Consider the following 27361-nt stretch of genomic DNA (forward strand, 5'->3'; position numbering starts at 1 on the left):
GCTGCTTGGTCCCCCAAATATCTTCATTGGATGTTATGAATAGTTGAAACGGTGATTCATTGTTTGCTCACCAGCCAGAAAGAGAGAGTTGTGGATCGTTCTTTTGTTCCATACTTCCATACCGTTGCTGTTGGTGTCAATTGCTTGTCATCACTTGTTTGTACGCATTATAATGCAGTGCTTAGATTATTGGGTTTGAACGTGTTACATTATTCCATGAGTAATTATTAATACTTGAATCCAGTTAACCAATGTTTTGGAAAACTTTTAGTACATTTTTATTTGCTTGCTAGAAGTTTCGCATGGTTCTTCTTTAATAAATATTTTTATTTGTATCTTCTTAACCAACATAAGTTAACTTTCACTTTAATTTATTATTATTATTACAACTTCTACTCACATCTTTAGCCTACTTCAATGAATCAATTTAATTTGAGTAACTATTTTATAGAGGCATGGCAATTCAGAGTGGCGGGTCATGGTTATGTTTCACGGACGTCAAGTTACGACAAAAGTCCCGAGGAAATAGGAACTACTGCTATCATTCTTTCTTGTATGTCTGGAATAATTTATTGGAGAGAGGAAGAGAAGTGGGATACAGAATGTTTAATCAAACATGTATAGAAAAAAATAACCTCTTTCATGTATTCCTTCTAACTCTAACTTCATAAAAAATTCATTAACCTTCAGGAAAAAAAGTTTACAAAATAATGTGAATCTTAAACCTATCTCTTTCGACTTTAATTCAAATATTCTTTCGGCAATCAAACCCATCCTAATTCATCATTAGTTTGTTCTTTTTTTAACAATAACATATTTTGAAATTTCTTTCGAAATCTTATCTCTTTATTCTCTCTGTTACATCTCATCTTTATTTTATTTTATCATTTTTTTATTCTTTAAATTAAACTTTAATATTTCTTATTTATCAAAATCCTAGTAATATTATAAATTTTATCTTATCTAGGAACTTCTTTTTATTTGACTTTTTCATCCTTAATTCTAGAATCTGAAGACTCCAGAGTCCAAGAAACACACTTGGATTCGTCACTCAATTGATAAGCATGGATCTTTTGTGCGGCGGGAAGAAAGAATATTCTTCCCTCCGTCCACAGTCCATAATCAGCACGAGTCCACCTGGTCCATCCAAATCTCGCCACATCATGTGACACTTCCACGTCAGCGCACGCTATCCGTCCACATCCTACGTGGCAGAACGAAGCTTGAATAGTCCGAAAATCTTAACCGTTAAAACTTGGTTGCTCCTCCTTCCCTGGCTCCCCGCTTGTGTGGCTCCTACAACACAACACCACATCATTCTGGAAAGGTTGTTCGGGTTTCGCCATGGCAACGCATCCGCAAACTCCAACCTCATCGAACGCGTTCTCGTTCATCTCGAAAGGTTGGCGCGAGGTTCGTGACTCGGCGGACGCGGATCTCCGTCTGATGCGGGACCGAGCGAACTCGTTCAAGGACCTAGCGACGTCGTTTGACCGTGAGCTCGAGAACTTCTTCAATTCCGCCACGCCGCCGTTCTCCGTGCCTGCGATGCGCTCTCCGCCGCCCAAGGAGATCGAGTTCGTCAAGAGCCTTCGCCCCAAGCTGTCGGAGATTCGGAGGGCGTACTCGTCCCCCGACTTCAGCAAGAAGGTTCTGGAGAAGTGGCGCCCTAGGACGCAGATTCGAATCAACCTTTCCGCGATTAAGAACGCGATTGTGTCGGCGGAGGAGGAGGAGGAGGGGATTGTGGATTTTGAAAAGAGGAGAAGGAGGAGGTTGAGTTTCTGGGAGGAGTGGAAGGGCGAGGGTGAGGGTGAATCTAGGGATTGGGAACCGATTCGAGTCTTGAAGACGCGGCTCAAGGAGTTTGAGAAACGTGGTTCTTCTTTTGATGCTTTCAAGAACAGTGAATTCGTCGAGAAAGTCAAGTCTAGCTTGGTTTGTGCTTATTCCTCTTCTAGTAATTTGCTTGGTTTCAACTGCATTATACTGTTTCCGTCTGTGTTTTTGCTTTTGCTTCTTCCCCCCCTTGTGTCTGGTTTTATAACAAAAATTTGGGTAGGGGTTTTCATTGTGGCTTAAGTCATTATTTCTTTGGAGGTTATAAATATTAGGTTATAATTAGAAAACACTTAGATTGTTGAGGTTATAATTAGAACTTGGGAGGAAGATTGTTCCCTGGTAAAAACCCCTTTTATGTGATACTAACTGTTAGTAGGAGTGAACTTGCTTGTTGTATTTGGTTGTTCTTGTTGCTGGATGTTTTAATGACTTAAATGATTCATTGAAAGAATTTTAGAAAAAAATTGACATGATTTTTGCAAGAGCCTCACATTTTGGGGATGAGTCCAACAGTAGTAAGGTTGAGCCATTTGTTGGTTGGGATGTGTGTGGATATTATTGTTTATTGGTTTATTTTCCGTGAATCACGTGTTAGGCTCATGCATGTGATTTACCACCATTAAATGTTCTTTGTATGAATGAATCAAAAAAATGTTCTATGTATGATGAGTGTTCCAGTTTGTGTTTTTAACTGGTGTTGTACTGTTGTAATTGGTGATTTATGTTTTTTTTTTTTTTTTGTGCATTTGAGCATAAATTTGATAAGTGCTTTTGTTCTGAGAATTTACATGTTCATTTCTTGACTTTCCTGCAGAAATCAATGTGCAAGGAACCTCTGGAGTCAAAGGTTTGTGTGTAATATGTTTAGTTTCTTTTGTTCATATAATATGCCTGGGGCCTTGGTAAAATATTTTACTCTTTTATGTAAAGAAACAAGAAGAAACATGCATGTGACTGGTCAGTGGAAGGCTCTAATCTAACTTCCAATGGACCACTATGCATATTCATACTTATGATACCTTGTTGAATACAATCAGTACACGAGTCCATGCATCCTTAGGTAGCCCCCCTCTATGCATAAAATCCCAGTGCATGTGACTGGTCAGTGGAAGGCTCTAATCTAACTTCCAACGGACCACTATGCATATTCATACTTATGATACCTTGTTGAATACAATCAGTACACGAGTCCATGCATCCTTAGGTAGCCCCCCTCTATGCATAAAATCCCAGTACTTTTTAAATTTTATTTAGCTTGATATTAAAAACTATCTCCTTCAGTTAGTTGGCATATATATTAATATATATTTTACTTGCCATGTTCATGTGAGTAACATTAATGTTTTAATTTATACATTAGAGCAATCAGTTAGGAAAAGATTGGATATATGATGCTAAAGAAATAGGGGCCAAGTCGCTTTAGCATGATATAGATGATATGGATGTGTTCAACATGTGTCATTAACTTTCCTGAGCACTGATTCTTGTCTGTCCTGAACTTGTGGCCTTGATTTGAATCATGAACTATGATTAACATTTAAATGCCTTTTTCACAGGAAGTGCCACCATTGGACGTACCTGAACTTCTGGCCTACATTGTAAAACAGTCTGGTCCATTTTTGGACCATCTTGGAGTGAAAAGAGGTACATAGTTATGCACAACTTATATGGGACTTCCATTTATATATCTTATCTGGAAGTTTATGTTTGTGTTTTGTTTTAACACGAATGCTTTTCTAGAAACATCTTCTTTTGAGGGAATGTGATTTTTTGTTTCTACAATCTAGTGTTTATAAATCGCCCTGTTGGTTCCTCCCCCTTTCCTTAAATCTTAAGCAGTCACTGCTTGGTATACACATTCTTTTCCAATGTACTAGTAAATTAGGTACATGAAACAACCCAATGCAATGTTTTACAACACCACAATTCCTCATGTCTTTTTTCTCGTCTGCTTTTTGGCATTTATCTTGCTAAGCTATCTTACTGTTATTCTTGTTTTGTGATTGGCAAGCTGCCTCATTCCTTAATTGTTCAACAATGTGATTTAATAGTCACGCATTTCGTGCAACTCTATAACAAGGGCATGCACATGGTGAGTCGATTTAGATTGTTCAAAGACACTAAAAATTGACTCATACCATCTAATCTAATGATTTCTTGTTGAAAATAGTTGTAGTCAATCTGATTGTTAAACTTTACTTAGTCTTGTTCAAAAGTTTTCCCTTTAGTCAAATATTGTTTTCTATTCTGAGCAACTTATACTAAAATGAAATTAATGTGTCATGATTTTCAAGCAAGTGAAAATTTCTAGTGCTTGATCAGATGCTTATAGTTATTTACTTTTTCTCAAATTTGGTGCAAGATCAATTTTTCATGAGCTGGCAGGATTATATCTTTGCTTTCTTTGCTGTAGTTTTCTAGGCAGTCAGCTAGTTTATACAGTTTAGGATTCACTCGATCTGTTATTCAATTTTAATAATTTTTTCGAATCTGATTGCATTGCAGACATATGTGACAAGATAGTAGAAAGCTTGTATAGCAAATGCAAAAACCATCAACTATTGCATTCCCTCTCTGGGGAAGAATCTTCTGTTCTAGGGAATGGAAACATAAATGATGAATTGGATTTACGAATAGCAAGTGTCCTTCAGAGCACAGGGCACCGGTATGAAGGTGGATTCTGGACAGACCATGCAAAGCATGATCCATTGGACAATGAAAGACATGTTGCAATAGTGACAACTGCTAGTCTTCCTTGGATGACGGGAACAGCTGTAAACCCACTATTTCGAGCTGCATATTTATCACAATCTGCAAAGCAGAAAGTTACTCTGTTGGTTCCATGGCTTTGTAAATCAGATCAAGAACTGGTTTATCCCAGCAATCTCACTTTTACTTCACCAGAAGAACAAGAAGCTTATATACGTAGCTGGCTTGAGGAAAGGATTGGTTTTAAGGCAGACTTCAAAATTTCTTTTTATCCCGGGAAGGTAACTTAATGAGAAAGTTAGCTATAATCCTTTATGTCATACTTTCATATCACTACTGTCAGTTCTTATGTTTTTGTCATTCTCATGTGTAGTTTTCGGAAGCAAGGCGGAGTATAATACCTGCTGGAGATACTTCTCAATTTATACCATCCAGGGATGCTGACATTGCTATCCTGGAAGAACCAGAACATTTGAATTGGTATCATCATGGAAAGCGTTGGACGGACAAATTCAACCATGTTGTTGGTATTGTCCACACAAATTATTTAGAATATATCAAGAGGGAGAAAAATGGGGCACTCCAGGCATTCCTGGTGAAACACATAAACAACTGGGTTACAAGAGCATACTGCCACAAGGTATGAGAATTTATCATCCTAGTAAGCTTGGATTAAGGTAGAAGCTAATTGACTAAACCTTTTTGGGCTTCCCTTCTCCTTAAAACTAGAAGCTCCTTCAATTAGCTCTTATAGAAGATTATTTTGGGTTTTTGTTTATTTTGAAAGTTACTTTTTTTAAAGCTTTTTATAAAATTGTGTTTGGCCTGACTTTTCCTTTTAAGGAGAAGAGAAATCAGAAAAACACTAGGCCAAATGCTACCCAACTCGGAAGATTACTAGAAATGGTTTTGGTGTTTTTGTTGATAAATTTGTCATGGAGTTCTTTTATCAAAAAAGAACTAAACAAAACAAAAAGGGCCTAAATTATTTATGATTTATATTCAGGTTCTTCGTCTCTCAGCTGCTACTCAGGATTTACCAAAGTCTGTAATTTGCAATGTTCATGGTGTGAATCCCAAATTCTTGAAAATTGGAGAAAAGATTGCTGCAGAGAGGGAGCTGGGGCAGAAAGCCTTTACAAAAGGGGCATATTTCCTGGGAAAGTTGGTGTGGGCAAAGGGATATAAGGAGTTGATAGATTTATTAGCAAAGCATAAGGCTGACCTTGATGGTTTCAAGTTGGATGTATTTGGAAATGGAGAGGATGCTAATGAAGTTCAGAGTGCAGCCAGAAGGTTGGATTTGAATCTCAACTTTCAGAAAGGAAGAGATCATGCAGACGATTCTCTTCATGGGTAGGAACACTTTGAAAATTGAGCTTCAAAATTTATAGTAAGATATAATTCACTGCAATGGTCCCCACATTGTTGTGAAACATACCTAAATGAAATGGGGAAAGTAATTCATTAAGTTGCATCTATTGATACATGGAAATGGAATTGAGTTATCTTCACAAAGTGAATTGAATTAATTGAGTATGTGTTTAAAAAATGCAATATCCAAAGCTATTTTTTAATACATGGATAAATGCACATTCACCTACACATGATTCTTTCTCATCCTTTACATGCCCAGACTCAATCTGGAATTTGTTTTTATTAAGTTTGGTTCTTATTTTGACACACTTTATCCTTATTGTAGGTACAAAGTCTTTATAAATCCTAGCATTAGTGATGTGCTATGCACAGCTACAGCTGAGGCGCTTGCCATGGGCAAATTTGTAGTTTGTGCTGATCATCCATCAAATGAGTTCTTCAGGTCATTTCCCAACTGTTTGACTTACAGGACATCCGAAGACTTTGTAGCAAAAGTAAAAGAAGCATTGGAAAATGAGCCTTATCCTCTAACACCTGAGCAAAGATATCAACTTTCTTGGGAGGCTGCTACTCAAAGATTTATGGAATATTCTGAGCTTGATAGGATCCTGAACAAGGAAAATAATGGTGAAAAGGCAAGTGTAGATAAGGGAAAGCTCATTGCTAAGTCAGCATCAATGCCTAATCTGACAGAACTAGTAGATGGAGGCTTAGCATTTGCTCACTATTGTCTTACTGGGAATGAATTTCTGAGATTATGTACAGGAGCAATACCTGGGACACGTGACTATGATAAGCAGCACTGTAAAGACCTTCATCTCTTGCCTCCACTGGTAGAAAATCCTATCTATGGCTGGTGAATGGGTTGACTAGTTTGGATGTTTGAAGGAAAACTTGTCACACCAGATTATGACAAGCAGTACTGTAAAAGCCATCATTTAAATGCACGTAGGTAGAAAAATTTACGGATGGCTGGTGAATAGATTTAGTGGTTGAATTTGTAGTTTGTTTTACAGTTGCTTGTGTTAGGTGCCTGCTAAGTTTTCAATCCTTAAATTTTGTAGTTCTTTTTGTTTTTGTAAGTGAGGTAGTTCAATATTACCAAAACACGTGCTAATGTAAAGTAACAGGACGTTCTCCCAAGTAACCTTGTGAGAATAAGCTGTAATGAATTTGCATCGGTTTAACATGAAATAAATTGTTCAGTAATGATAACCTTCAAGAGTACAAGCCAAAATGATTGGAGAAATGGCCGTCCATGGTGTAGAATGTTTATAACTGCTTGTACTGTCGAAAGAATAACATTGTTTATCAGGAAATTAAGAGGACTTCATGGGGTTGTCCACTCTGCACAGGGAAATATCAGGTATTCTTTAGTTTAGTTGTGGGAAGGAGGGAGAAATGAAGGAATAAAGAGAATTGCTACTGTCAACTTGAAGGAATAATCTTTTCTTTCTAAGCTTTTAGTACAATAAGAGGGGAAAAAAGCGTTGTCACTGTAAGGATAAAATTTTCAACTACATATTCCACTTGTCTAGGGCAACTAGGCATGAAACATCACACAACTTAATTTGGAATGGGGCAACAAAAGTCAGGTACTACTTATCATACTTTAGACTAATTCATGGGTAACGTGGGGATAAGTTTTTGGTTAATTCTACTAAATTTGGTAAGTGATTTATAATTCACTGTAAATTTTCGACACGGTTGGTAGTTTATTGACTTTGAAATATGAAAATTTTCTCATCATTTTAAGCTTTTCTATATAAATAAAATTTCTTAAGTGGCGAAATCAGTAAGTTTACTTAGCGTCGTAAAAAAATTCATAGACGGTGATTTATAATTCACTGCAAATGAGGTGGGTCAATTTCTTCAGGAATAATGAGACTTTTGATTTATTATATTTTATAATTTTTTTTTTGTGATGCATAAAATTTTAAAAATCATTTTAAATTTTTATGTTTTTAAAACGTATCAATTTATTTATTTTTTTTCATTTTTCGTTTGAAACATTACCATTTTTTTAATTAATTAATTATTTTAAAAATCAAATATTAATGGAACATTAACGTTTATTAACAGAATTTGAAAGAAATGATCAAAATCAAACACTCTAAAAACTTAAAAAATCAAAATAAGACTTTTAAAATTTAATGCCAAAATTTAATGGACCAAAATATCATCAAGTCATTTCTTTATAATAAATTAACCTTAAAGTTAATTAACCTTTATTTTCAGTGGTAACCTTTCAATGGAGAAGCCTAACATGAATTCATAAGCGTAATGGATAATTATAAAGTTGATTATAAACGTTCAACTAAATAATTATTTTCTGTATTTTTTTAACATTCTTTTCTCATGAGTTTTTGTTTTATTTTATTTTAGCACCAATCTTTTTCTTTTAGCTGACCCACTTTTTTTACCAGCAACATATTATATTAGTCCCAAAATGTCAAGTTGACATCTTTTATTATAAACCTCAGAAAGTCTAGACCAATGTATGCCACAAAAAAGACTTCGTTTTTGCTGATGCAGAAGTATTAGAATTTATATGCCAGCATTGTCATATTACTTACACGCTCAGCTTTACAAATAGTGTGCGGTGCACTTGCAGTCATCAGCTAATTAATAACCGTTAATTTCATTTGATAGTGCAAGTTGACATAGGCATGTGATTCCCATTGATCAAGTCTGGTAACCCGCCTACTAAGAATTAGGTTTCAAGATAACCCTCACCCTGTGTTAAGGCACTGGAATCTTCTAGTTTCTGATTGGGATTAATCTCATTTAGCCCATACTTACCTCTGCTATTCTGTACCATTGATGCGATTGTGCCCAGATGGAATCCAAAAGTTGATAGGAAATAAGAGATACCAGATGCATGCTTTGGTACACTTAAAATCTTTTACTTGTTACAAAAGTTGCATGTATGTGCTTGATAACCAGAGGCTTGTATAGTGATGATAAGTGGGTTATACAAAGTATATCTAGAGATATATATAGGGTTATTCTGCTAATTAATCCTGTAGTGTTATGCACGTTAGTTATACGTAATAATCCTTAAGTTCTTGCAATGAAATTCCAAAAGTACTTTTTGTTGATTATTGTAAGAAGCTTGATTCTTCATTATATAGACATACTGCAAACTAGAATTTTTTTTGAATAAATATGTTTTTAGTTTATATACTTTCCATTAAATAAAGTCAAGGTTTCTATTTCATATATATATATATATATATATATATATATATGAATTTAGTCCTTAAAAGTTTTTTTAAAAAAGGTTGATTTAAACATTTAATCTCCTCTCTAAACAGTTATTATGTTTGTTTAAAGTTAAAAGTTACTAAATCCCTATGTTTCTTAAAATTTGATATCAAAATCATCATTATCAAAATTGAAAGACCTTGATCTTGCTTGACTTGAAGATATACGGATTAAAATCACATTTTTTTAAAGTTTTTATGTAGCCATTTTCATTAACAATCAAGCAAGATAGATTCATGCATATAACAACCCGTTTTATGTAGGTATTCATTTACTATCAAGCAACTGTTCATGCATCTAATAACCTTTTTTTTTAAGTTAAAAAGGGTTAAATCCACTTATGAAAATAGAGAAAATTTGACTAGAGATTAAAATCACATTTTTCTAAAAAAAATTATGTAGCCATTTTCATTTACGATCAAGCAAAGTCGAGCATCTTTTATGAAGACACTTCTGATAAATTCATGCATCTAATAACCTATTTTCTTATAGTTATATTTATCCACGTTATTTTTTAAGATCCAAGTGATTCAGTAGCAGAGGTGCAGCTTTTTAGATATGGCTTGAGCTCTTGGATTATTATAATACCCACGCACTGCTTGTCCGAGTTATTGGAAGACAGAACACAGAAGTAACTCTAGCGCAGTTTTTTGTGTCTTTTTACCTTTGTTTTATTATGGACTTTCTAAGTTGTAAAATATAAGAATTCAATGCATGTTTAACTCTGTTTACCTTTTACTGATTAGGATCATTATATAAATTGCTTTTTATTCTATTTATTGGGATTGATAAATCGAAATATTATGTTTACCATGCTTCAAAATTATCTTTAACTTTGGATTAATATTAAATCCTCGTTCTGAGTTCTCACCGTTACTTTAAATACGGTATATTGTCAATTAATATCTGCCCGTACGTATTTCATTTCTTAAAGTTATTTGCAGATTACGTGGAAAATATTAACAGCGTTATGTTTAAGCGGCAAAGTTTAGTGGTGGTTTCACATATGTTCAAAGTGGGATTGAAAGTCCTGATAATGGAAAATTTAATATTCAATTTATTTTGAGAAAAAAATTATAAAATATTTTATATTGTCAATGACTAATAATGATAATTGAATTTTCTTCTAAAAAAATAACAATGAAATTTGAATTTAAGATCTCATAAATTACTTAAACTCACATTATTAGACCAATTCTAGAGGGTAATTTTGAATCATGAAGAAATTGAAACAGAATAACACACATGACATTAATGGTACGTGGAAAGTTTCGTATCACTAGTCTTGTACTATATAAAGACTCCCCCCTCCCCTTTTCTGTCTCTTTGGGTTTCCCGATGGATACTCTGTCACGAGCTTTAGTTTTCAAATGCTTGGAACTAAAGTTTCCAATGCTTGGCTGTATCTTCCTTTCTTCTCATGGAATGAAGCATGCATCTTTCCGTACCTATATAAGGAAAACATTATATTTGCTCAAGCCTCAAGGAATCCCGTGAAAAGCAAATTAACAATGCCTGCATAGATCTTAAACTAACACATCAATATTTAAGTACAAGGTAAAAAATAAAATAAAGAACTAACAAATAAAAATTAAGGACTTCATTTTTAATTAATCCTCCAAATAAAATTTACAAATTTAATCTCTCACATTCAAAAAAATGTTTTTTTTTTATCTCTCCACCAGAATTTGAGAGACTAAAAACTGAAAATTTTTATTTTAAAAAAATAAAAAAATAGACTCCCTAATTTAAGGGATTAAAAGCGTAATTAACTCACAATAAATTACATACCAGGAGTTTGATCAAATTGAAAATTTATATTTGGATTGAATTGAATATATACATGTGTAGGGGGAACTAGAAATTGATCTGTTAAATAGTTCATAAATCATAAGAAGATTTTAAAAAATAAACGATGATGGGGAAATCTCACATCTCACTTTGGATAGATTTCTTAACAAATACTTGTAGAAGAAAAAAACAATAAAGAAATAAAAATCAAACTTTTTTATAAATTAAAATTAATATATATCTAGTTTTTTTCTAAAATCTAAAGCATATAAGTTGATTTTAACTTTAGAGGAATTTTTTTCTCATATAAACGTAAATGTACTAGACCTTTCTATATGTATATTTGCAGTTTTTATTTATTAAGTGCAGTTGAAACATTGAATGAATGCTAGTTTCACATGATATATATATATATATATATATATATATATATATATATATATTGGTTTGCACATGCCATAATTTGTTTCTCAAATAATATTAATTTATCATATTGGTATGCCGTTTTTATCAGTTGTTCGACCCAAGGAAAGGAACAAAAGCATCCTAAAAACTTAATCTTTTTAGTGACAATTTAAATATAGATTTAATTTTCAGCACGAGAGCAAACATAATAGATCAAAACGAAGTCCTAATAGATGATTGAAGATGTCAATAATCTCACTTTCAATACGATTCAAGCATAATACTTCAAATTTAAATACTAGTTTAAGCCATAACTATAAGGCAATATTACTCCCGGTGGTTAGTATTGTTTTTTTAACATGAAACAAAATTTTCATTATATGAATAGACAAGGCTAAAACATAAGCCAAATGGAGGATTTCTCCATGTGCTGCTGACGAGGGTTCAAAATTTCTCATGTTTAACGTACGATAAGCTACTTCGTCGTTTATTGCTTGAACAAGTTGTGTTATCTTAAAAGGGGCTCATGACTCATGAGTCACGTCCAAGACTCCAAAAGGCTAATTACAACCCAACACCAACACGAACTGCTATACATATACAATCTCCACCAATTTAAGGCACGTACGATCAACTGCTTCCGTAAGGTCAAAGAAAGCTGTGTTCTGTGTATACATAAACGTGCTAAGTTAGTTACTAATTAATTTCAACGTAATCCGAGATATGGCAAATTATCCGAACTAACATTCTTAGACAAAGGCAGGGGTTCGCTTTATTTACCTGGTCCTGATGCTCTATCTAGTCTAAACTCCACATATATCGTTCATAGTGGACCCATTTTGCCTTTATTTTTTTTCCCTTTTATTTTGATAAAGTGTGTCTTAATTTGTCGTGAAATACTTAATTAAGGTCCTATGTTTACTGGCCATCCAGCAATTTGCTTTTAGAGTTCCACGTTCCAGGTATCAACGTAGCTAGGCACCCATAATGGCTATGTCAATTTTGTTTCAACTATTCACTAACAATTTGTGTCTTATGACGAATTTGATCAAAAAGTAGAATCCAATAGGCATAGAAAGGAGGCAAAGCACCAAGTGTGGCTGAGAGCATAGCCATAGTTTATCATTAGTAAATAAAATGACAGCTAGCATAACCTGTAGCAGTGGAACAGAAGAGAAAACGTAATTTTTATTTTTATTTTTATTTATATATAAAACTAACAGTGCAACACATCAAGTTACAATCAATGATCCCAACTAAATTGACACCCAAAGATTCTATCCATCATATGCGGTACCGCCAAATCTTACTAAGAACTGACAAGAGAAAACAAAAACGAACATCATACTTGGGGGCTAAACCAAACCCATGATCAACAGCAACGTAAAGAAGAAATTAAATTGAGGTAAGAATATTAAAAATCTTCTCACCTTAATCTAAATATTCAACCTTACAAAAGTAAAATTACATCGGAGACTATTTAACTAACTCAACTAAGGAATAAAAATGTTGAGTCATGACAAATGACTAGTCTCAAGTAATTGACATTGACAACACTATTTACAAATTAAATGTTCCGAGGGTTTTGTTGTTGGTGCCTTTTCTTTCTCTGGAGAGTCTGTAGTTATCTCTGGGATTGTAATTTCAACATGGTCGACGGTGTTATCAATATCCACAACAGGTTTTATGATACCTCGATGAAGAAGGGGTGGCTTCTCTGGTGAGACATTGGGTTCAACAACACTCTTGAAATGGGCTAAGTGAGAAAGCTCAGAAACAGACTCATATATTTTCTCCACTGATTTGGTGATTTCTTCGAGTATTGATGCAACTGTGGCAACTGGGATTATGGATAGGAGATCAGTATCTTCCAAAGAAACGATTTCAAGGGCAACTTTGAGGTCTTCAACTGCAGTTTTTGAATTTTCTATGTGGACTTTGGCAGTTGATGGGTGTGTCATTTTTTTGATTGATGAAGATATTGCCTTTAATGCCTTGTTGGACTCTGAGGTCATCTTTGTGCATGGTTCCTGAACTTTACACTTGAATTCCAAAGATACCTGCAGTAACCAACAAAATGCATGCATATTAGCTTCAATATCTCATAAAGCTGTTTTTTTTTTTCTAGTTTTAGAGTATTCTCACAAGTGTATATATATTAATTACAGCTAAAAGTTTGTTTAAAATTGTCTTCTTTTTCTCAAAAAAGTTTTTGTCAAGCTAAAATTGTTTTGATAATAGACATTGAAGTGAAGGTCTCAAATATTTCATGTTTTTAACGTAGAAAGAATAATGATCGATGTATTACTTGGATTTCCGGGTTGAGGTAGTTGTTAATGGTTTCAATCTTGTAAGCACATTCCCGAGTAAGTGCTCCAATCTTCAAGTACTGCTCCCAAGGATGGCGAAGACGAAAACGGCCATGTCCTGGTTCCCACCTTGCCAAATTTGCCTGTGCAATATTATAACGTTAATATTTGATCAATCTATCAAATGATGAAAGTGTTGAATGATATCTCAAAAGTTAGAAAGGAAAAAAAAAAACTCACCAAGGACTCCTCACTTGCTTTAGAATTAAGAACACTTTTATATCCTTCAAGAACTGACTTCTCACACTTTTTTGTATCCTCTGAGCAATGAAAATATTCGGTTTCGAATCCTGAAAATGGTAAGAATTATTTTAGATATTAACATATATGCATCACAAAAAGATGCATGTAAACTAATTAATGGTGGGTCAAATATATATATACCTTGTAGGTAATTTGCTAACTTTTCTATATTGGAAGCCACCAACTTGTGAAAGTCTTCACCTGCCCATACTGGACAAATGAAAATGGAGATGACCATGCAAGCTGCTGCTCCTAATAAAATTGTTGAAAGTCTCTGATGGGCAAGCTCGAAGAGTTCTTCCACTCTATAACCCGAGACAGCGACCAAACAAAATGTCAATATAAATACCACAATCCCATAATCATATCTTTGCTTGATCTTTGGAAAAAATCTGAAAAAAGTAGCTCCTGCTGCTGCAAACACAAAACACAAACCATTTAGCACATTGCTTAATTAGGAAGCAAATGCTAGTCTCATGCCGAAGCTTCATTTTCTTTGTCCAAATTGTATATGAGAAAATAATAAGTTATGTCCTGAGAATATAAAATAATATCATCCAATCATTATGATAAATTTATTAATTTTTATTATAATTACATAAAAAATCACAGTATAAAATTATTTTATATTATATATATATACCTAAAATGAAGACAAGGATCCCAAGGACAATAGGTTCTGCTCTTCCTCCAAAAGCTGTAGCTAAGTGTTGCCCTCCAACCCCTAAAGCACCAGCTAATAATGTAGCAAATCCTCTATTTAAACCTTTGCTGAGGGTTGCACCTGGTTAATTAAGAACAAAACATATTATATGTTAATGCATTAATCTTTAAGTACTCTTCATACTTTGGTCTTTAATTATATAATAAGGAGCAATATGTATACGATGTCTGAAACTTACCTACACTGAATTCAAACACTACCACCACTGTCAGAACAGCCCACATTCCGGCAACTCCGAAGCCATCATAAAGAGGCCTCGAGTAGTAAACCAATGACACCGATGTGAGAGCAACTGCCACTTTTAATGAGTGAATTACTCGTCTGGGGTCATCTTTTCCAATCTTTGTTATGCTCCTTGTGATGTTGATAACCTTGGACTTGAAGTTCCAAGGCAAATCCTGGAGGCAGTTCCCCAAATGAGATAAAAATCCACCCTTGTTTGCTTGGGTTGTTGACTCTATATCCATGACTAGATATGGAGTGGAAACCTTGCCAAAAATATAGTGTGATATAGCAAGTTCTAGAAGGAAGGAAGGAACAAAATAACTACTATGCAAGCTGTGAGAAGCTTGGGAAAAAATGACTTTGAAGACTGATATTTATAGGAACACAAGTACAGCTGTGTCTTTCAGCAAAAGATTTTTATATGTCAGATACATGAGTTGCTGTCCTTTTGCTGAAAGAAAAAGACTGTTTCTCATTTGAGAAAAAAAGTACTTCCGTCACGGCACCATATGTTATTGTGATTAAATACAAAATGCCCATAACTCTAAAAGTATGTACTTCAGTTTTAGGAATTCATTTCACTCACCAAAATAATGTACCAAGACATTCATAGACAGGGAATGTTAGGATTAATGCTTCCAGCTATGAATAGTTTAGTCCCGACAGCAGATTAAACAAAGTTAATTTACAAGTACTTCTGCATAGAATGATAAAATATATACTTTAGTCAGAGTCAGCCATTGAATTGCTGTATCCCCCTCCTTATATTTTATTTTATTTTGGTAAATTATATTTACTTTTTTAAATGCTTGTCTAAAAAAATTTCAGTTCTTACAAAGGAGGTCTAGTTGCTGCAAAAATTATTTAAATCTTTGATATTTATCTTCCGATTCTTACAAATAAAAAAATATAATTCACTTCTATTTTTTAGCTTTACATTTTATCACCCTTCATGTTTTATAGATATATATATTTTACCACTTCAATTCTCTTATTCCTTCTGCCTTTATACACAGATCGATAGGTGAGCTATGTTAAAGCATTGAGTTACAATATGAATGTGCCACATAAAGAGAGGAGATCAAACTATTCAAAAAATTACTCTAACAAACTTATATAAATGTTTTCTTGAATATTTATGTTGAATCAAATAAATTTTATTCATATTTACAGAATCATGATTTTCAATAATCCAAACATGAAAAACCTTCTTCTCTGCAAGGACTGCATAAAAGAATCATTTGCTAGATCAGACTTTTGGCTAAAAGACCAGTCAACTAGAAAACTTTTTTTCTTTTGAAAAGAAAATCAAGTTAGATTTTCTAATTAGTCTCATAGTTTATATATGAACTATTATTGGCGTGAATCTAATATTATAATTATACCTTTTTACGCGGGTAATAAATTATTTAACGTAAAGTGTGTTGTTAGAAAATTTACTTTTTACTAATAAATGCATGTAATCATATGATGCCACTGTAACACATCAAATTGTAATCTTGAATAATATTTTTTATCTAATATTTATTAAAAAATATTTTTAAAAGTTTATGAAAACATTTAAAAAATATTATAAAATATAAATAAATATTACTAATATATTTTTATGATATTTTATCATATATAATCCATGTCGTTAAAATATTTATTTATATTTTGGAACATTTTTTAAATGTTATCACAAGCTTTTAGAAATATTTTTAATAAGTATTAGAAAAAAATATTACTAGAGATTAGGTGTGTTAAAGTTAGTTGGACTATTTTGTATACAGAAATATTTTATATAAAGGACGTCGAAGTATTGCTTATATTCTTAATTATATATTTCTTATATTCTAAAAAATGTGTGAGATTAATTTCTTTATTATTCAATTTATAAATTATTTGAAATACATGCATGGATCGGAATGCAAGTTGAATACCCAAAATGTTAGTTATATAAACATAAAATGGTTTATAACACTTCTATTACTTACTTGACTTAATGTTTAACACTTTAACTAAAGGATATTTCAAAAAGTATCAATGAATAAACAAATAGATAAGATCACGTTCGAGTTCATTAATTAATCGGAAGTGCACAACAGAAGGTAGGTTTGACTGTTTGAGGATTGTAAGTATGAAAGAGTACTTGGTATTGTAAGCCTTGAGATATTACAGTCATCTCAATATTATATATATATATATATATATATATATATATATATATATATATATATATATATATATATGTATGTATAAACTATCACACTTCATTTTCTTATTAAATCTGCAATAGTTTTCTCTTTGGTCCCACCCGGGGGAAATACCTACAGTGGCCAGCTTTTCATTCATATCAATTAAATATTTGTAGTTTGATTAGGAAGTGGGAAGATGACAAAGCATGCATAAGTAAGACATTAAAGTGGATACTAAAAACAAATGAAAAACCCCCTTAAAAAATTGGACCAACTGTAGGTCTTAAATAAGGAATGACGAAATATATATTGTTTTCCTTAAAGGAAAGCAAAAGAAAACAAAATAGTGTTCCGGTCGAAATTTCTAGCAGTGATTAACATCTTTCTAGCAGCCACATGTTGATCAATTAACTGCTCTAAAAGCAGACTTTTAAGTTCATTCTGACATGAGGATTTCGTGCCTATATATAATTAAACGCAAATGCTCCAGCGAAATCTAGTTACAATTATACATTTGAATTTTGAATAGAAATATATCTTAGCAACCAGTTCATGAACACATGAAATGATAATGGCAAGATTAGCCTCATCTCAAAACAAAAATAAAGAAGATACTAATTAAAAATTATGCTCCACATCCATGATCCAACAATAGTTAGTGTATTCTTGCTGATAAAAGGAAACGAGACAAAAAAAAAAAAGGATAAGGCAAAAACATGTTTGCATCAGCATTTTCGAATCTCCAAATAAGGCCAAGTAAAGTGAATTTAGCATCATTCTATTTTTTGTCATAGCCTATAGAAAGAAATATAATAAGCACAAAGGAATAAAGCAATTAAAAAAATGAAATATATATATATATATATATATATATATATATAAGAGCCACAAGTTATTAAACATTTGATAATGACCCCACACACTATCTCTTTCCATTTTGTGAACTTAATAACATAAAGAAAAGAACTTTCAGTTATCTTCACTATATACTGGGAATCATTTTCCAATTTCTTGACTTGATTATCCGACTAAGCTGATGATATAATTGTTTAGCCATGTGTATTGAATCAGTTGCAGTGTCAGCAATCACTAGTGAGTAGGATCTGACTCACTCCTATTCTTTCACTATATTTTCCTTTTAAATGAGAATGCTGCTAATATATAGTTTAAAGTTATACTCCTTACCAGGTTTGGAAAATGAAAGTGACCAACAAATTTCATGTGAGTAGGATCTTGTTCATAATGAAGAAGAAATTTCCGTGTTAATCATCCAAGCGTTACAAGCTAATATTGGTCTTTTCAGCTTCAAATCATTTTAACTCAAGCTTTTGGCATCAGCATTAAAGTGTTACCTTAACTATATACGGTTAGAGGGGGAATCTTCAGAAACGGAAATAGCCAAATTAAGAAATTAGTGCAGTATTGTGGTGTCCCAAATTCGATTTAATTTCAGTCATCCTTACTTTCTTTTCAAATAAATACACTTCATCATATCCACATAGTTATAGTTATATGAACCACTGAATGGCCTGACATTAACGTAGTAAATGGAATATTTTTATTGATTTTAAAGTATAATCACATGTAGACGTGATAAACTCTCAATTAACTATATATTTTTTTTATAATGGTCACATTGAAGTTTGAATTTAAGATCTCATATATATTATTTTAAATCTTTCACCATTGGACCAATATAGTGGTTTACTCTCAATTAATAATATTTGTTTTAATCTCGAACACTCTTAAAAATATTTAAAATTAAGGTTTTATATTTTAACACAGCTTTTCTATCCTAAAACTTTACACTTTTTCTTTGGAATAAAAGAAAGAGGAAAGAAAAACACATTTTTCATGACCTATTCTCCCTCTTTTTAATTTATTTTATCACAAGTGTAAACTTTTTTTTATCAATTTAAAACAAAACTTTGTGTATATATATAATATTTATGAATAACTGATAACTTGTATCAAAACAAAATAATAAAAGAATATGTTTGTAATAGTGGACATTTATTTTATTTTAAAGCTCTACGCACATAACCTCCATTTTCATTTTTATTCGCTCAATAAAATATTAGCAATCATTTAAAATTTAAAAACGTTTTTCTCTCAAGCAATTCTTTGAAAAAGCAAATGAACGAAAAGGCACATATTGATAAACAGGTACGTCATAACGAGATACTAGATACTCAATCAATGAGATCACATGCAAGACTAATGGATACTCCTGTCCTATATGGTGTATTAGGATATATGTTAAATAATGAAAATATGCATCAATTAATTGTAGGTTATCTTATCAAATTTGCTTTATTCTATGTAGGTAGGGTTTTCCACCAAAAAAAAATGTGGATAGTGTTCTAAATATGTAAATGGAAAATGATCATTACACACTCACACCTGACGAGAGTTAAGAAGAAAAGAAAGATAAATTAAAAAAAATGAAAGGAAATATGATGTAGTATAATAAAAAAAAAAAGAGAGAAAAAACGAGATGAAAAAATAGCCATTAGCCACCACATGTTGTCCCTGAATTCTCATTTCTGTGTCATGTTTGGTTATGTACGCTGAAGTAACTGAGATTTAATTTTGGAATATTAATGTACACATATGTCCTCTGCACTTCTGCGCCTCGCTTTCTCAAAGATAGGAGGGGAAATACGTTGGACAGTTTCTCCTTCATTAAAAGTATATGATTTCAGTTTTTTATTTATCAAAGATCCTTTGGTGTATATAAAAGTCTAGTCTGATTAACAAGTCCGGTGATTTAAGTGTTTAATTTGTAAGAATTTAATATTAAATTAAAAATAAAAATATATTTTATAAAAATCAAACTCAACTTATTTATATAATATAAGTATATTTTAAAGTTTGACATAACAATCATAATCTTATTTAAAAATATATTTTTTAATAAGACATTTAAATTAAATATGATTTAAATTTATTTTCCAATAAATTTAATTATAAACTTTAACTTCACTTTTTAGGTAGAACAATAATTAACATTTAAAAAGATGAATAAATGTAAGATTTTAATAAATTATAATAAATTTAATATAATAATAATTATTTATAACTTTTTAAATAGGTTAGTTTGTTAGGTTAAAAGACTTTTTGAATGATTTAGGACCTAATCTATTTAAGTAAATAAACTTTACTAAAAAGTCTTGACCTAATGTATTTTATGAAAAGACCTAACCTTACATGGGTATGATGTAGGGTAGTCTCATAAATTCTTGTCAAACGGCTGAACTATTTTTATTCTTACCTGAAAAGGATACAAAACTAAAATTGCAAGAGGCTTATCAAGAAAAGCCTCTGACTCTAGTCATAGTGATAAAATCCAACCAAACTCAACCTAACTCTCATGTATTATACTTAATCAGCTGAGCTAGACTCATCGATCTCTAATTCTTTTAATGTGTCATATGTGAGAAGTTAAGAGGAATAATAATAAAAAAAAAAACTATACCCACTCACAAATCATAATCATAATCATTTTTGGTTCCGTGTATCAAGATGTCTTTTACTGTTCAAGCCTCTTTTTATTAGTTCTGTTCAAGAGTAAAGAAAATCCAATAAAAAATTGGGCTAAAAGTGAAGCCCACATATGAACCCGTGGTGTGACTTTTCTTGACAATTTGGATTCCCTCCCGTCACCGAGAAGACGAAGATCATTTACCAAAATAATTGTTTGTAGGAAAAACTTCTATTTACACCATTCTTTTCATTCTTTGTATTGCTCGATTATTTTTTTCTTTTTTTTACAAAAATACTCTTGATGGAAATTAGTTTCCATAGTGTAACTTTTTTATATAGAAATTAGTTTCCATAGTTTGTATAGAAACTAGTTTCTGTAATATAATTTTTTATATGTTGCGAAAACTAATTCTAAGATTTGTAAGAAGCAGTAAGACTCGAACATGTAACTTCCAAGTTATTAGTTCAATACTCTAACCAATTGAGCTAATGAGCCAATTATGTCATAAAATAAATAATGTTGTTATACATAACATTAAAATTTCTTATGTATATTTAATGCGCATGTAAATTTAAATAATAAATTTTGTGACAATTAATTTTGATATAAATCATACGGATTATTTAATCAGTATATTTTTTTAAAAATAAAAAAATTTTACGGAAGAAGTTTTTCTGTAAGATGAAAGAACTTCTTACGGAAGAAGTTCTTCTGTAAACTCTTACGGAAGAAGTTCTTCTGTAAGAGGGAAAAACTCTTACGGAAGAAATTTTTCCGTAAGATTGTGTAAGGGGCAAAATTGGCAATATGATAAAATGCTGGGTGCACCAGCAATTATGCTGGGTGCACCTAGCAACACCCTAAAGAAAATAGGAATACAGGCCCATGAACTCACATGTAATTTCATTTGGATCATCATGAGCGGACGATATTTATATCTTGCACTTTCAGTGTTACATCGGATATCTCATTGTATTCCAAAAAGTTCATTCTCGAATGTAAATTATATTTTAAAATAAACTTTTCATAATACAATGAGAGGTGCAAGATGTAATAACGAGAGTATAAAATACAATAGCCTGAACGGACAACACTCAAGAGCAGTTTAAAAATTTTGATAGACGGATTTAATTATGGGCCTAACACTTATTTTCTCCATATAGACCAAGAAAAAAAAAAGACATTCTAGCTTTTCTTTATATTCAATAAATTTAATTAGATAGACGGTGTAAAGATTTTTATATTAAATTTTAATATTATAAATGATAAGTTTATTAATTTTTATAATAACTATTTTAATAATCATATTTAACATATATTCTATTGATCAATATATTTTTTTATGTATGAAAATTAAACTCTCCTCAACTTGCTGTGATTAAGTCACTTGTGTTACGCATCCAATGACAGAAACCGGGTACTTAATTTCCTCTGAGAAATTCAATAGAGAAGCAAAAAGTTTAAGATGGCCGCTGAAATTTGATTAGAAACAAGTTGTGGCTCGTCTCTCTCTTGTAACGAGATTGATTTGGGTAAGCTTCATGGAATATGCAATGATTGTATAAAAGAGATGAAGCATGTAATGATTTTTCATCATATCTAGCTAACTATATGCATGCCTTTGAAAAGCAAAAAGAGAAAACCTCAGATTTGTATCGTCTAATAATAGAAGAAGTTTAGAACAAGTCTCAAGAAGACTTTTTTACAAAAAATATTCTGTGTGTGGACGCTGAAAGTAAAATCCCCCCCTCTCTTTGAATGTTTACAATTATACTTGTCAAATCCCGAAAACTTTGGGGGTTGTCCCAATCTTACGTAAATGACGTGTTTGTTATTGATTTCAAAAGGTCCTTCTTCACACTTCCAAATATACCTTACAAGAATGACTCTGATGGCTCCTTAATTAGCTTGAATTTGAAACTAGTAACTTGCAAAAATGGTAGTTAATGTTTCTTTACTATATACATTGACCTCCCGCAAGTATAGTGTCAATGTCTTATAAATCGCCAATTACTTGTGTCATGCCACAAACTATATATGGATAATAATTTTACAGCAATAACTGCTTTTTAAAATTCTAGCTATCAAGAAATGAAATTTTACTGTCACGAGTTTTTACCTCATCGAATATCTATGAATTGATCATTGTATCTCCGTATGGGATGGACAACAACTCGTTAGTTAATTTGTCTTTTTTTCTTTTATTAAAGAAGAAGAAGAAGAAGAAAAAGCGTTGCAAAGTTGTTCCAATCCACACTTAAGTGTGTTTGCCTTTCCAATATGTTCGAGCATCCAGTTCTTGAAAGCGAATTGAACTGGGCTTTCCTAGCTCCAAGCCTCCAACCTTCAATATGCGTAATCTCATATTGATTGAACACTAAATCAATGATTATAGATGTAGTTTAGTTTAGTTAAAAACAAATTTACTCCCTAATATTTTTGTGTATAATTAAGAACGCAATAAGGATTGGTACGTAGCAAAGGGGAAATTGGGAAATGATGTTTTGTGTTTGGATGAAAGTAGAGTGTGAAGACATGTAGGATACCACTACCCTCATATCATATCTGTGTGGGAATCTCATAATTATTGAACAACACAATGAAAACGTTTATGAGCAGGAGCAATTGAGGACCCATATTCCCACTCCATTATTGTTTCAGAATTCAGCAAGTTGACTCATGGGCCAGCCACTCTCAGGACAGTCCCAATTTTTGGGTCACTCTTCGAGTCACACACACACATGCTCCAATTTTATATTGCTTGCATACCAAACTCTTCTCTCCCTTCACTCATCAAAAGGAAAAAAAAGCAAATAAATAAATAAGGCCAGCATACAAAAGGAGAAGAAAGAAAATATATATACTTCCTCCCTCATCCGATTTGATTGAATTCTGTTCGAGCTTTCAATTGTGACATTCATTTTTCACGAACTCATTGAATTTATTTGGATGCTAATTCGTAGCATAAATATAAACATGTGGAGGAAACAAAAGGGGCTATATATAAAGAATGATAAATGAGAAGATCTTCATGTATATATAAACCGAAGGAAAACGACCCTATCCCTCAAAAATGGAAATGACTCAGCAATTTACACGATCCTGGTAATGTAAGAGCTATAAGTACATTACGTAGTGCATGGAAGGGAATAGGAAATAAAGTAATCAGATTACGCAGCTGGACTTGGAATTGTCCATACTTTCCGAGGCATTAAACTTTGAAACCTTATTATATTCTACTTGAAAGATGACACAAACTTGCGAATCAAATCAAATAATCGCAGAGCAACCTCAAATTTAATATTGTATGTTGGAATTCCACACCACAATTCGCCAACAGGGGGTCTCACATGAGCCCTGTTTGGATATACGTACATCATATTTCAGTGTGAGTTTGAAAGCCCTTTTATTTTATTTTTATTTTATGTACTTTCGTAATGCTTGGAGATCCATGATCCGATCCAATGATATAAATAAAAAGTATGTTGCTCAAGTATCTTTAATGGACCGCTCACCACACTATAATTAGTCTTCAACTATAATATAGTTGTATCCTAAAAAAATAATTATGCTAGTGCTGTCTATCTTTCCATTATGAAATACATTTTAATCTCTCACCAAGTTGTTCCTTATGATAGGATAGATAAGATAACATCTACAACGTCACAATCTAATCCATTTATAACTCGGTAATCTATGATTCTTGCCCTTTGTCTTTTGTAAAAATTAAATATTGGGATAATGTGGAAATCAACAAAAACACAGCATAAAGCATAGTTTGGATCAAGAATAGTTAGGTAAGTCATTCTTTGCTTTCTTCTTTTTCTTTAAAAAATAATTAAAGGTGATCCCTTTTGCAAATGAAAACCAACTTTCCAAGTGAGACACACATACATACATTTGTTTATGGGGTGGCATTCTCCAAAAGATGATGAAGAGTGGTGGGGAGAGTGGGGTTCCATGAAAAATGTCACTGTTATGACTGGAAAGAACATGTCCTTATCTCATCCTCCCAGGGATCAAAAGTGCCAAACAGAGACTGGCCTCTGGGGAGAGCCTAACTCTAGACCAGTTTGTCGATAGTCCACGGCTACAAACACGCCACGTATTTTTTTAGAGTAAGGTAGGATATTATGGACAGTAAAATTTTCATTCTAAATATTTAACACAATTAGATAATTAAAACTTGAACTAAAAATTATTGATTAAATTGAAAGAATCATGAGTTGATTATATTTATGAATATGCAACATTTGTTATGATAAAAGTAAAAGCTATCAAACAAATTATTTGCCAATGCATGTAATAAGATTTTTTTAAAAAATTTGTTTGTTCATTTTTATAAAATTATTTTCTAATTTTTATATGTATTTATTATTTTTTTCTGCATATTTTTATTTAATTATTCTTTCTCAAAATATTAATGGAAAATAATAAGTGAATAGAGAGAGAAAATAAAAGGATAATTTTAGAATGATAATATAAATAATTGATAAATTTATTATAATATCTATTTTTCTTAAGAGATATGAATTAGTTAAAAAAAATTATAATTAGAGATGCCTAATATTATTCAGTTGTTGTTAGCTAAGGCTGGGAGGTTTTAATGGACACATGGCTCACTGTTTGTTAGCTTCATGGAAAGACTAACGAGGAAGGAACACAAGGTCCTAATGGAATCTCTCAACCACTGTTACAGCGTGAAGCTAACATAAGTGTTCGATTAGAAGCGCTATTATGTTGTGTTTGTTGAAAGAATTAGAAATTTCAACAACTCAATTATGGCCTTAATAGTGTATTAATAATTATCCAAGTATTATTGGTTTGAAAAAACAGTTGCCTTTTCCTCTATTTTGTTACAAAAGCAAAAGTGGAATGCAGAATGTTGTATTCATTTGGTAGTATATTCCGTTTATGTGAAACACCCATTCCCTCGTAAGAAAGTTTGACATTTGAAAAAGATATACCGTTGTTTAAATTCTCCATTAATATATCTCTGTCGGTTGCTTTAATTAATGACAATTTTCTTCTGCGTGATTATTATAATTTGGAATCAAGATCTATTTGCATGACTCATTTCCAGTTGTGCATAGAAAAAAAAAATACATAACGTTGCTTAAAAAAAAATACATTGAAAGTTATACTTCATATTCAACTCCAAACAATTTGGAACATGCTTTTTTTCTTTCTCTTTCAATATTAAATGGGGATGTAGACTTTCATTGAGAGTCTATGGAAATAGAGTTGAAAGTTCCTTACATCTATTTTTTTTTTCACTTATCCCATACCATTTTTTTTTAGAAAAACTTATTTGAACAACCAAGAGGTATTGTATTAGAGATACAAACATTGGAGAAGTATTTAACTATTAATATAATTAATAATGAGTGGAATCAAATTACAACGATATAATTTTGATAATTATTATATCATTTTATAACTTTCAATTGAAAAATGTTTTTTTAAGAATGCTTTTTTAAAATTTATTGTTAGATTTACAATTACTTTTACATAGATTACATATGCAAGATTTCATATTAATTCAAAATCATTTGTTATTTTTTTATATAAATTAAAATCAGTATAATATAAACATTTTAAAATATACTAAAATATGAATAATTTGATTACTTTTTTGTTGTTGTTTAATATTGACAAAATATAACATAAATAATATTGTTAATACATAAATATAATTTAACGGTTGAGTTAATAAAAATTAGATTATATATTAAGTTAATTAAAATGATCTAATAATCATCAAAATTATGTGGATGTAATTTGATTCCTTATACGATGTAGGGAGAGATATTGAAAGAAGGGGAAAAAAATTCAATGAGGTGATTTATTTGTTTAGGAGTATAAAAACTGTCATCCTAAATAATATAAGCAGTAAAATAATTTTACTAAATTATCCCTGTTGGCCATTGAAAAATTAATGCACCTAATACTAAAAAACACTATGTTAAAAAAAACTATCTTGTTGATATTATTTATTTGGGATAAAATTGAATTAAAAAGTTAATATTTTATTAAAAACTTAAATTGTCACTTAATATATATGATTTATTATTTTTTTAAAGCGTCTTTGAAATGAAGGGAGTATTATTTTTTTCTCAAAAAATGTTAAGACCAATTGTCAATGAAGTCTTACCACATTGGATAATTATTATTTAGACATAAATAACCAGGCAATATAGTTTCTACTTCAACTTTTCATTGTATTTATTCAGAGCATTTCTTTAGGATTCTAACCACATAATTCGCAAAAATGTTTTGATCCCTCAGTCCTCAATAATAACGAATTAATGGTACATGTACACAAAATTGATATACTTTTTTGCACTTAATTATGTTTTACCAAAAAAAGTAGAACAACTCCGGCAAACAGGAGAGAAAATAAATAAAATTAAAGAAATAAGTGCAAAGAGTAAAAACACATATTTATTTAAGTATAAAAATAACATTTCTAAATTTTCTCAATGGACAAAGTAATCAATTAATCATATTGTTGTTGTTAGATCCTCGCAGTTACGGAAGTGGTAAAATGTCAATGATGAAAAATTAAGGAAAATGATTAGTTGGAATCATTTCAGCTACTTGACATTATTTTCACCAAACCACATAGAAGTAGCCCTGGGCTTTGCCATTATTGACTCATCTTCATAATAGTGACAGTTCCACTAGCATCTATTTTCTCTCTGAAATAACCAGTCAGTCAATGGGGGTTAAACAAACACTGCAG

General features: G+C 31.6%; 2 protein-coding genes across 2 annotated transcripts; one reads left to right on the forward strand and one right to left on the reverse strand.

Annotated features, from left to right (window-relative positions):
• Window positions 1-1248: 1248 nt before the first annotated feature.
• Window positions 1249-7143, forward strand: LOC114407266 (digalactosyldiacylglycerol synthase 1, chloroplastic). Its single transcript, XM_028370304.1, has 7 exons — window positions 1249-1938; window positions 2657-2689; window positions 3399-3486; window positions 4348-4832; window positions 4925-5191; window positions 5558-5907; window positions 6254-7143. Exons 1-7 carry the CDS (start codon window positions 1345-1347, stop codon window positions 6786-6788), a joined length of 2352 nt encoding a protein of 783 aa, XP_028226105.1. The 5' UTR covers window positions 1249-1344; the 3' UTR covers window positions 6789-7143.
• A 5570-nt stretch (window positions 7144-12713) lies between these two features.
• LOC114407267 (aluminum-activated malate transporter 8-like) lies at window positions 12714-15280 on the reverse strand. Its single transcript, XM_028370305.1, has 6 exons — window positions 14906-15280; window positions 14647-14787; window positions 14145-14417; window positions 13941-14050; window positions 13700-13843; window positions 12714-13451 (listed from the first exon to the last, which is right to left on the reverse strand). Exons 1-6 carry the CDS (start codon window positions 15192-15194, stop codon window positions 12948-12950), a joined length of 1461 nt encoding a protein of 486 aa, XP_028226106.1. The 5' UTR covers window positions 15195-15280; the 3' UTR covers window positions 12714-12947.
• Window positions 15281-27361: the final 12081 nt, after the last annotated feature.

This window comes from Glycine soja, chromosome 3 (genome assembly GCF_004193775.1).
Source record: "Glycine soja cultivar W05 chromosome 3, ASM419377v2, whole genome shotgun sequence".
NCBI classification, from domain to species: domain Eukaryota; kingdom Viridiplantae; phylum Streptophyta; class Magnoliopsida; order Fabales; family Fabaceae; genus Glycine; species Glycine soja.

Excerpts from the sequence above, each read along its gene's own strand:
- LOC114407266 (XM_028370304.1), top strand. The coding sequence starts at position 1,345 with ATGGCAACGCATCCGCAAACTCCAACCTCATCGAACGCGTTCTCGTTC. Across the intron at positions 2,690-3,398 it reads AGGAACCTCTGGAGTCAAAG|GAAGTGCCACCATTGGACGT; the intron begins GTTTGTGTGTAA and ends CCTTTTTCACAG. Across the intron at positions 4,833-4,924 it reads TTTCTTTTTATCCCGGGAAG|TTTTCGGAAGCAAGGCGGAG; the intron begins GTAACTTAATGA and ends TCTCATGTGTAG.
- LOC114407267 (XM_028370305.1), bottom strand. The coding sequence starts at position 15,194 with ATGGATATAGAGTCAACAACCCAAGCAAACAAGGGTGGATTTTTATCT. Across the intron at positions 14,051-14,144 it reads GTTAGCAAATTACCTACAAG|GATTCGAAACCGAATATTTT; the intron begins GTATATATATAT and ends TACCATTTTCAG. Across the intron at positions 13,452-13,699 it reads ACCTCAACCCGGAAATCCAA|GTATCTTTGGAATTCAAGTG; the intron begins GTAATACATCGA and ends TGGTTACTGCAG.